At 28.9% G+C, this 12289-nt stretch overlaps 1 protein-coding gene across 10 annotated transcripts in view; it reads right to left on the minus strand.

Annotated features, from left to right (window-relative positions):
• The window catches only part of LOC105248882 (cysteine protease ATG4B), a 274541-nt gene extending 262651 nt beyond the window's left edge, over positions 1 to 11890 (minus strand). For all 10 annotated transcript variants that reach the window (XR_003123633.1, XR_003123634.1, XM_025414544.1 and 7 more), the window contains exon 1: positions 11562 to 11890. Coding sequence is in view for 8 of the 10 variants with exons in the window: in XM_025414544.1 (XP_025270329.1) it covers positions 11562 to 11582 (21 nt within the window). In the remaining 2 variants the exon portion in view is untranslated. The remainder of the gene's footprint in view (positions 1 to 11561) is intronic.
• Between the last annotated feature and the right edge of the window lie 399 nt (positions 11891 to 12289).

A 12289-nucleotide genomic window follows, 5' to 3' on the forward strand; every position in this document is an offset into this window, starting at 1 on the left:
ATAAAGTTCCAAAAACCGGTCACAATTAATTGTAATTTGCAATTAACAATTCCATATTTTTTCTTAAAAACAACTGTATGTTTTTTTTTACACCAATTGATTCCTCTCATTATTTTGTACATAAAAGTATTAAGGTAAGATAATTTAAAAATGAATATTTTACAAGATAACTGAAAAATGAATATTTTACAAGATATATTTTATGGTTTATGTACAATTAAGAAATGATTTCAAGCCTCATAATTCGAAAAGTACTTCATGGAAAAATAATTTATTATAGTGTTTTGGAAAGCTCTCGAGATAAGCTACAAGAATATGCAATGAAAAATAGGGAGTTCTAGTTGAAAAATTGAAGTTGACCTTCACATAACCTTGACAACGCTATTCAAGGTCATAATAATGTTGCTGTGTAATGCGCCACATGAAATCCTATAACTTTTGTATGAAACATTTTTTTTTAAATGCGTATTTTTCGAAATATATCCAGACTTTTTTCTAACCCTGTATATGCTGTAAGTTGTAAAGCAAGATCCACCTTGCCTACCAGCGGAGTTGCGCATGGAAAGTTGCAAATTCATATGGAACCATACAATAGTAGACCTCGTTTCGCGCTGACTCAGCGATGGTGTGGGATTAACCTCGTTTCGCATGGAAAGTTGCAAACCCATGTGGAACTACGCTTTGCATAGAAAGTTAAAATAACTTTGACCTTCTTAAAAGTCAAATCAACATTACTTAGGAATTCGTATACTCGCATGTTGCATATAATTTATGAATCTTCTGTTAAAAAATAACTTTCTTATAGGGATCGCCAAAATTCCTTTTAAAGGCTTACACACACACGCGTGCGCGGGGAGTGCAAGAAGGAGACCTTCGGCTCTCTGTCCCCCGCCGGTAGGTGCCGCATTCAAAGAGAGCTTTTCACAAAGTTTCATCAAAATCGGAGGTAACCGGTTTTCGAAACTACACCCATTTAAAGTATATAAAATATCTCGTAAACTATCCAAATTTTGGCTATCCTATTCTTATAACTTGTTATCCTATCCTTATAACATTGAATATTGTGAGGAATCGATTTTATAGACAAATTAGTATAGTTCTATTTAAAAAAATTAGGTTGACTTTCACATATTCATATCAACTTTATCTTAAAGTATGAATCTTTAGTCATGGGACATCCTGTATATACAGGGTGTTTCATTTTAATTCCCCAGGCAAATATTTCGGAAAATAATGAAAAATCGAAAAAATGTTTCAGACAAAAGTTGTATAGTTTCTAGGGGGACATAAGATGGTGCCATTAAAAGTTTGAAGAGAGAAGTTTGAAGAGTCACATGAAGGTTACATGAAGAGTCACATGAAGATTACATGAAGATCATTTTGAATTTCTTAAATGGAACACCCTATATATTTTTGCATATTCTTGTAGCTTATCTCGAGAGCTTTCCAAAACACTATAAATAAACATTTTTTCATCAAGAAAACATACAGTTGTTTTTAAGAAAAAATATGGAATTGTTAATTGTAAATTACATTTTTTTTTTTCGAAACAATTATGTGTTTTCTTTACACTAATTGATTCCTCTCATTATTTTGTACATAAAAGTATTAAGGTAAAATAATCGAAAAATGAATATTTTACAAGATATTTTATCGTTTATGTAAAATTAAGAAATGATTTCAAGCCTCATAATTCGAAAGGTACTCAATGAAAATCATTTCTTAATTTCTCAATGAAAATCATTTCTTAATTTAAAATCTTAATTTAAATTTCTTAATTTAACATAAACCGTAATATATCTAGTAAAATATTCATTTTTCGATTATCTTGCTTTAATACTTTTATGTACAAAATAATGAGAGGAATCAATTGGTGTAAAGAAAACACATAGTTATTTTTAAGAAAAAATATGTAATTTGCAATTAACAATTACATATTTTTTCTTTGAAACAACTATGTGTTTTTTTTACACCAATTGATTTCTCTCATTATTTTGTACATAAAAGTATTAAAGCAAGATAATCGAAAAATGAATATTTTACTAGATATATTACGGTTTATGTTAAATTAAGAAATTATTTCAAGCCTCATAACTCGAAAAGTACTCAATAAAAAAATATTTTATTATAGTGTTTTGGAAAACTCTCGAGATAAGCTACAAGATGTAATGAGAAAATGTAGGTTCCATTTAAGAAATTGAAGGTGACCTTCATGTGACCTTCAAATAACTCTTCAAAGTCAAACCAATGGTACCATCTTATGTCCACCATACAACTTTTGTCCGAAACATTTTTTTGATTTTTCATTATTTTCCGAAATATTTGGCTGGGGAAATTAAAATGGACCACCCTGTATATATATATATATATATATATATATATATATATATATACACACATATATATATATATATATATATACATATATATATATACATACATACATACAGGGTGTCCGATTCGTGAGGGACCAAACGAAAAGTGATCATAGATTGGGTCAAACTAAGAAGAATAGTCCTCTACCATTTTGCAAAATTCACAATAATTATTAAGTAATAAGCAAAAATGTACATACATATACATACATGCATACATACATATGATGGTAGATTGGGTCAAACTAAGAAGAATAGTCCTGTATCATTTTGCAAAAATCGCAATAATTATTAAGTAATAAGCAAAAATGTCTCGGCGCATAAGAAGCAGTAGACCGTTTTTTGCTTATTACTTAATAATTATTGCGAATTTTGCAAAATGATACAGGACTATTCTTCTTAGTTTGACCCAATCTATCATCACTTTTCGTTTGGTCCCTCGGACATCCTGTGTGTGTGTGTGTGCGTGTGTGCGCGCGCGTGTGTGTGCGTGTGCGTGTGTGCGCGTGCGTGCGTGTGTGCGTGCATGTGTGTGTGTGTGTGTATGTGTGTCGTGATATGTCGTAACTCCGCGATAAAAATCGTACAAACTTCATTTTTGTTTAATTCACATATAAAAGTACAAATTTTACGATGATTATCATGAAATTTGCGACACAAATTTATTCCACCTCGTGGAATGCGTCAAATTATGCAATTTTTGAAGATGTAACACGTGCTTACTTTTAAGGAGATGACGAGAGGGGGGAGGGTAAATTCTAAATCTGACAAATGATTTTTAAAATAGAGGCTTAAAGCTTGAGAAAGGGAAAAAAATTTCAAATACGACGAATATTTTTAACAGAGTTATACTTATTTGAAATTATGCAAAAATTTGACATGAAATTACCTATGCGATAATTTTGTTGACGAGTGTATATTATAGTGTGTAATAACTTGATAACTATTATTTTATATGTATCATATCGGTATAAAGAGTGCGCTCTAGTTGATATCTTCATTCCTTTAACTGCTATAAATGATATTTTCATTGCTTTAACAATTCGATTTTGCAAGCATGATGCTAGAAATTGAACTTAACGAGAACATAGTATACTTTTCAATATGCTGTATCCTTATTAAGTTTAATTTCTAGCATGGCTTGCCAACATAATAACAGAGAAAATAAAGTAAAAATCTTGAATATTATTTACTATTATTACATCGTGACAGCAGATATGTAATAAATATCGAACAAAGTATGCCATATCAGACATTGGCGACAGAAATGCAGCAGAAACAAGTATGGCCAATCATTACAACGTGATGGCAAAAACGCAGCAAAGGTAGAATTTATTTTATCAATAAATCTTAATTGTTAAGGACAAAAACAAAAATCAAGCAAAAATCGAGCATAATCCATTGTCTCGACATCCGATTGCAAAAACATAATAAAAATAAAATACGCTTGTTAAATATAATTATATTAATACAGATGCAACAAAATTGAGTTGTAAAAATTGAATTATAAATATTTTATTGGATAAATGTGTGTATTAACATTAAACCATATATATAATTTTCCAGTCATAAATATAGTATATAATATAATAAGTTATGTTTTATTGTAATTATATTATACACTAGCCAAAAAGATAGGGAACACTTTTTAAACCCTAAAAATTGGACTATTTTCAAACCGCTGAAACTCATTGAAAAATCATCATAGACAAATTAAAAATGCATTTTAAAGCTTGAAGTTTCAAATTTTAATGAACAATTAGTGGTTTTAAAAAATTTTTTTATCTTCCTTATTTTGCACTTTAAAAAAGAATATACTGTTTAGTTCCTTAACTCTTTCGCTACGGCGGTTCGCTGCGCCACAGCGCCGCCATTGAACGGGTCTTCGCGACAAAAGTGTACACATTGCGCGTGGACAGTCTTTGGCGTTCGGGTTTACATCTTACACCTGAACAACGCCGCCTTGACATGCTTTCGAAAGAAAATGGACTTTTCTTTAAAACAAGATAATTTCTACATAAACAATAATTGTTTTAAATAAAACAATTAATATACAAGGTAGGGCAAAAGTTCCGGAAAACATCTCGGCTAAATATCTCAGAAAATATTAATTTTTTGGAAAAATGATTTAAACAGAAAAAAATGGCTTGAAAAATCTATTAGCTGATGGTATTTATTTGACCTTGGGATGACCTTGAAAAGCGCGGTCAAGGTCATCATAAAAATCTTAAACGGCAATCCCTATTTTTTATTACATACTCTTATAGATCTTTCCAAAACACGCTAATTAAATTAATTTTCATTAAGTACTTTTCGAGTTATGAGGCTTGCAATAATTTTTTAATTTTAAAATTGTTTCGAAGAAAAAATATGTAATTTGCAATTAACAATTACATATTGTTTCTTAAAAACAACTATGTGTTTTCTTTACACCAATTGATTCCTCTCATTATTTTGTACATAAAAGTATTAAGGTAAGATAATCGAAAAATGAATATTTTACAAGATATTTTATGATTTATATAAAATTAAAAAATTATTGTAAGCCTCATAACTCGAAAAGTACTCAATGTAAAATGAAAAAATACTTTATTATAGTGTTTTGGAAAGCTCTCGACATAAGCTATAAGAATATGCAATAAAAAATAAGTGGTTCCATTTAAGTAATTAAAGGTGTCCTTGACCTGACCTTAACGATGCCATCCAAGGTTAAACCAATGACCATCTTATATTCCCCTCAAAACCATATAATTTTTATCGAAAACGTTTTTCTCTAAAATGCTTAGTTTTTGAAAGAAAAGGGGTGTACGGGTGGTTTAGGGCACCCTGTATACTGTATGTTTTCGAGAAAACTCCGATATGATTCGAATCATATGATTTATTCATTCCGTCAAATAATTTGTACGATGATCACAAAAGGCGCTACCATCCACAAATTAGTTCGCGAATGCCGCCGGCTATAGCCAGCGTTCATCTCTGCAAGTGACATCGTGGATGTTGGCTATAGTCGACGTTCGTCTCCGCGGGCTACTTCGTGGATGCTGGCTGTTTAATTAGGAGCGAAAGGGTTAAAATTATGTATTTTTAATACGCCGCAACTTGATAAAAAATTTTTTCTCGAAAAATTCAACTAAAATTCCATAAACTGCCATCAACATTCCTTAAAAAGAATGGTTGGTTTCGAAGTAATGTAGTTCGGTCAAAAAAATTGTAGGAAAATTTAAAAAAAAGCGTTTTGTAGACAAATTTAGTTTATGGAATTTGAGTTGAATTTTTCGAGAACAAATTTTTTTATCAAACTGCACAGTGTCAAAAATATTTTTAATTTTAAGGAACAAAACAATGTTCTTTTTTAAAGCCTAGAACAAGAAAGATAAAAAATTTAAAAAAAACTAACGAGCGTTAAAGTTAGAACTACAAGCTTCAAAATGCTTTAATTTTTTGTCTACGATGATTTTTCGACGAGTTTCAGCAGTTTGAAGATAATCCAATTTTTAGGGTGCAAGAAGTCCCCTATTTTTTTGATTAATGTAAAATATGTTCAGTCGTTATTAAAATATAATCGATTTTCATGACCGGCAAATATATAATAATGTCATTTATTCTTCCCCTTGGGGATTAAAGACTTTTGAAAGGAGCGGTATCTCGAACCTTTTACAATTTCATACATATCACACTTATACTAATTAAACAATACTTTTATATCTCTTTCATCTCGTTCTTTTAATTCTCCTGACTCTTCTTACATCTCTCTTTTTCTTTTGTGTGTATGCGTGTGTGTGTGCGTGTGTGTGTGCGCGCGCGCGCGTGTGTGAATCCTAAATCTTCTTCTCTTTTAACCTCCTTCTTCTTCGTTTTTTTTTCTTTTTTTTCTCTTTTTTTTACCTTTCACTTTTCTCCCTGTCATTCTCTTCTTCCGATCCTGTCCTTTATCTTTCCTTTATTATTTTTTAGTTTTACCTCCTTTTTCCTATTCACCTTTCTAGGAGGGGAGGGGATTCCTTTATATCGCTCCTCTTCATACTCATTCCTGTCATTCCCTTTTTCTGATTCCGTCTTCTATCTTCTTCTATTTCTTCATCTCTTTCTATTTCTTCTTCCCAGTCTTCTTTTTTTTGGGAGGGGGGGGGGGAGATTCCTCTATACCGCTCCTTCTTCACACCCATACTTTCTTTCCTCTTCTTTCTTCATTCCGGTACTTCTAGTACCCTATTAATGCTCATGCGAGGCGGGGGCATGGTTGTGATGAAAATTTCTTGTGCCGGATTTGAACTTTAGCCTTCACTCTTCCTATTCCCACCCAGGTAACAAGCACACGTCATTTTGAGGTTCCAAATTGGTCATTTTTGATCATATGTCGTCAAAATAACTGATTTGTTACATGACTTTATACTGACGTCTCGATATAACATTATTTTGACGTCATTTTTTAGTCATGAAGTGACGAGATTATTTTATTATTATCATTAGTTAGTACATCGATCCCGTAAAAAATCTTCTAAAATTTTTCATATAACATAGTTCGTTCGTTTACCCTATGATCGCTATCTCTCTCGTATTTATTTTAGTCATAAGAATTATATAAAGTGCAAAGAGTGACATAAAATTAGAAATATTACTTCGATTTAATTTCTGATACAATCGCAATAGAGAGGCTTCAGATATTAAATCGATCTTATAAGTCGGACAAATAAATGTTTGGCTACTTAATGAAAATTATTCGTTCGCAAAACAAAATTATCTATTTAAAATAACAAGTTCTATATACATGTAATATAAATAAAATAAAATTTTTAATATAATAAATATTTAGTAAATATAAATAAAATTTTTAATTTTATATATATTTATTTAAATTTATATATATTTATTGATCTTTATATTTATTATATTTATATATTTTTATATTATGATTATTTTTATATTATATTTATATATTATGAAATAGATAGAGAGATGAATTATAGTTTAATATTACTGGCAATAACGAAAGAAATATTACTAATATTGAGAAATATTACTGAGATATTACTGACTGAAATAGTCAAAATTATTAACTGATTCTTTCAATAAAATATCACTGATTTACAGTGCTGTACTTATAACTGCTGTAATCAGTAACTATTTACTGATTTTCAGTGATAATACACTGATTCACTTTTAGAGAGTGTTTTATTTGACAACACTATTAAATATATTATTATGCTAAGAAAAAGACATCAAAATATGATACATTTTATTACGTCAAAATGCGGTACATGTCATGACGTCAAGAATCTGTGACATTAGACCGTCACTTTTACGTCACAAAAATGTCAATTCGTGACGTCAAGAATAGATAGTGAATGACCAATTTGAAACGTCAAAATGACGTGTGCTTGTTACCTGGACATACTCAACTTGCTTCACCACGACCGTCTCTGACCGACAGATACACTGATTGATTACTGTATTTCATTTTTATTCTTTTCTGACAAAGAGAATGTCAAATAGATCATGGATTTTGCCGAATTTTAAATATGTTTAGAGCTAACCCCCCTCCCCCACTACTGCATAGGCAAGTAGCACGATGCAATATTTCAGTATTCGCGAGAAATTTACATTCAAAGTTTTCGTGCGTTTTTTATACCGAACATTTTTTATAAATTTGGAGATAGTGAGCGTAATATACGTGAGAATGCACATTTGGTAACAATAAAAAAAAAGGCAGAATTCCATCCTGCAACATGCAGTATTCCCGTCCGCTTACCTCATCCGCTTTACTGCGCTCACTACCTGCAAATCTCAAATGTCAAATCTCAATGTTAAATAAAAAATGTTTGATATAAAAGACGCACGAAAACTTTGAATGCAAATTTCTCGCAAATATTCAAATATTGCATCGTGCCACTTGCCTATGAAATAGTGGGGGGATTAACTCTAAAACATATTTAAAATTCAACAAAATCTGTAATCTCACTATTTGACACTCCCCATGTAAGAGGGGAGCTCATTATAACGAAAATAAATAAATATTAATATTCGATCGTACACAATTTATTTTAAAACTTATAAAAATACTTTTGTACTCTTTTTCAATTAATATGATGACTGAGCTTCCACTTCATCCATTAATTGACAATTTAATGAATAATGTGTAAGAGCTAGTCTTATTGAATCTTCCGTATGTTTGTCCATAAGGCTACAACATTGAAAAGTTTTAGTCAATTTAAATAAGAAAAGATCTCGCTTTACATAATGTAAAATCGAAACAAGAGTGAAACGTTTTTAGATTAAGAATCACGCTGAAACTTGATCAATCGCAATCGAGCGTTGGCCTGCTGTAAATGATTAGCATAGTTTATTAATGATATAAAATAATATAAAATAATTATATAAAAATATTTTAATAATATAAAAGAATTATATAAAAATATTATTTAAGTAATTATATATAAAATAATTACATTTTTTACAATCAGTTTAATATTCTGAGTCTTCTATTGGAATTCAGTAAAAAAATATCAGTAAGAAAATATCGTCGCAAATCAAGCTTATCTGCAAGATGGCAAAAACTCAATAGAAATAGAACATGCACTGTCATTTTAAAAGATAATAGGAAAAACAGAAACATAGTATGGTCAATTCTCATAAAATAATGTAAAACAACAATGTAATGTATATCGAATTATAATTCTTTCCACCATTGAAACATCTATTTAATATATAAATTCCTGCCATAGGCATATAAAGATTACAAAATGCGATTAACAAGATTAAAGATGTATAATATTTTTGTCAACCTAACTTCTAATATAATTTCAACAGAGATTCAATATTAAACTGATTGTTAAAATTTAATTATTTTATTAGTCATTTAGTTTTATGTTAATTATTTATATTATACAGAATATAATTATGAATAATATATGTTACACATTATCAATATATTTATGACAGAAAAACTACAACTAGGAACTTACTAGTAACATTTATACAATAATACATGTGATATTTAATAAACACTAGAAATCATGCTGCATTTTTGCCGTCTATATTTTTATTATTACATCATGCTTAATTTTTTAGGTTTCCTTATTGATTTTAGATACGCTAGATCTTGCTCAATATTTGCTGCAAATTTGCTATCACAAGATTGAGCAGATGCTCAATTTTTGTTGCAATTTGCTTTTATATTGTGTCAGAAGTTTAGCCTGGTCAAAAGTAATTGCGGACACAGAAAAATAGAAATTTGCTAAAATCATAATTAGATTTGCTATCATACTATCAACATGCTGTTAGCATTTTGCTATTTATGAAGACATATGAACAAAAAAATAAAACATTTGGTACTATAGATTGTTGCTACATCATATTATTATTTTAAGTTTAAATATAAGTTTATTCATTGTTATAATGAAACATTTTATAGATTAACATGTGAAGAAAAAGCACTATATTTCCTCTCCTCAATGCAACAAAATGAAATAATTTATTGGAGATAACTAATCAATTAATTTTATTGATTAAAAATGACTATAATTAAACTCTTAATCAGTTTTATCAATGATTAATTCTATTTATAAAATCTTATACAGAAAAACCTTTAATCATATAATTCATCGTACTTAATCTTTCTTTTTATACATCAAATGATAAAGAAATTTAATTTTATCCTTATATTACATTTTATATTAACAAAATAATAATATTTAATATATATTAATAATATTTATATTAACAAAAATAATTAAGAAAATTTAAATATTTACTCAGATAGCCACATCTGCCAAGATCATTATATATTATTATTACATTCACAGAACTCCAGCAACATGATCTGCCATTTCAGTTAGTGGCAGAAATATAGCAGAGAAAGAGCAATTCTTACATTATAATATGCTACATAAAATGTTGTAAAAATGAAATATTTCTTAATATAAAAATAGAATTTGATATAAAAATAGATATAAAAATAGAATTTGCGTATTAAGAATACAACTTGTCAAAAATCAACTAAATCAATACAATAAGCATAACAATACTAGAGTACAATGCTAGAGTATTGTCAAAAATCGAATGACAAAAACATGACAAAAATTGAACAAGCATTGTCATTAAAAGATAACAGCAGAAACATAACAGTCTGTCATGAAACTGTTGTCTGTTGTCAATATTATTTAAAATTATATTAATAATGTCTTATATATAATTATATAGGTTATATATAGTTATTTTTATTGTTATATAATGTATTTATCTTCAAGTTTTTGTCATGGATAAACATAAAAAATGAAAAGCAAGCAAGGAAAAAAGTATTTATTATAAAAGTATTTATCTTTATCAATTTAATTTCTCTACAACACAATTCTAATAGAAGAATTCAAAATAAACTAATTGTTAGAATATCAGGAAAATCAATGGAGAAGTATTATTAACTGTTTGAAACACAAAATAAGAGTTCAATTCCCATATAAATCTCTTGAAGTTTTATAAATTATTAATAAATACATTATTTATTTAAATTTAAATATTTTAATTATTTAACTAATTTAACTGCTAATTATTTATATTATAGAATATAAATGTAATATGTAACGTGTTATGTATTATATTTATGATTGGAAAATTGCAAGTAATTTATGATTTATTGCTAACACTTATGTAATATATATTTATGATAAATTTTTTCACATCTATATTAATATTATTGTATTTCTCATAATATATGTTCTAGTTTTCTGTTTTTGCCATTATATTGCGACAATAATGATTTCTGCTGAATTTTTGCCATCAGTATTTGAACTGTGCTACAAATATTACTGTTTGTCATGTTTCTGTTATTTCTGTGCTTGCTTTCTGCTGCATTTTTACCATCAATACTTGTAATACTTTATTTAATATTTGCTATATGTTATTACAACATAATAACAAATAATATTTGATTTTTACTGTATTTTCACTCTCATATACTATCGACAAATTGTGCTGTCAAAAATTAAGCTTAAATAAAACACAGCATACTGAAGTCTGCTACAAAATCATAATTAAATTTGTTGACATACCACTAGCATCTTGCTATTTGAATAATAATTAAATTAATAATTTAAGTGACTTTCGAGTTGGAGAAAGATATTTTTATAATAGTGCCCCATAATGAATAACAAGAACAATAAGGTTAAGAATTAGAAAGATTTTTATACACACCTTCACCACAGCCAAGAACATTGGTCATCGCATCTGTACTATCCTTATATGTGAGGAGATTAAATGCTCCATTTAAAATCGAAAAATTTTATGAAAAGAATACATATGTCTCTGTATCAATTAGGAGATCGACAAATTTATTTGACACTTCAGGAATTCCATTCGAAGTTATATCATTTCAATTAAATGTGATTTAAAAACAGAATTTGGTACTTATATTTTTTATCACAAAAGTCTCGCAACAACTCGCAAAACGCTAAATTTGTTTGTTTTACTTGCACTTTCTATGCACAAATTTTTTGCATCGTATAAACTTCAAAGATATTAGACTTATGGGTCTGTTCTTTTTAGCTGCACTGCTGCACTAGTGCAATTAGTTAGAGTGAAAGAAAGCATGTTTGTCTCTTTCTAACTTATTGCACTAGTGCAGCAGTGCAGCTGAAAAGAACAAATCCAATACTACAGTAGAGACACCTCCGATTAGACACAGTACAATTGGACACAACTGGCTTTGATTGGCTAATCGTGCTTGATCGTTCTGGTTACCCTAGGCATCGGTCGATATGATTGGCTGTGTCTAATTGTACTGTGTCTAATCGGGCAATCCCTATTTATACTAGTTCAATTCAGTGCAGTGCAGCATGAACTTAGGCCGGTATTCATAGTCCGATCTTATATTTGAGATTGTCTTAAGTCTAGTCCGAGGTTGACTTAAGACCTCATTCAAC

Source organism: Camponotus floridanus, unplaced genomic scaffold (genome assembly GCF_003227725.1).
Source record: "Camponotus floridanus strain SB8 unplaced genomic scaffold, Cflo_v7.5 scaffold83, whole genome shotgun sequence".
In the NCBI taxonomy this organism is placed as follows: Eukaryota; Metazoa; Arthropoda; class Insecta; order Hymenoptera; family Formicidae; genus Camponotus; species Camponotus floridanus.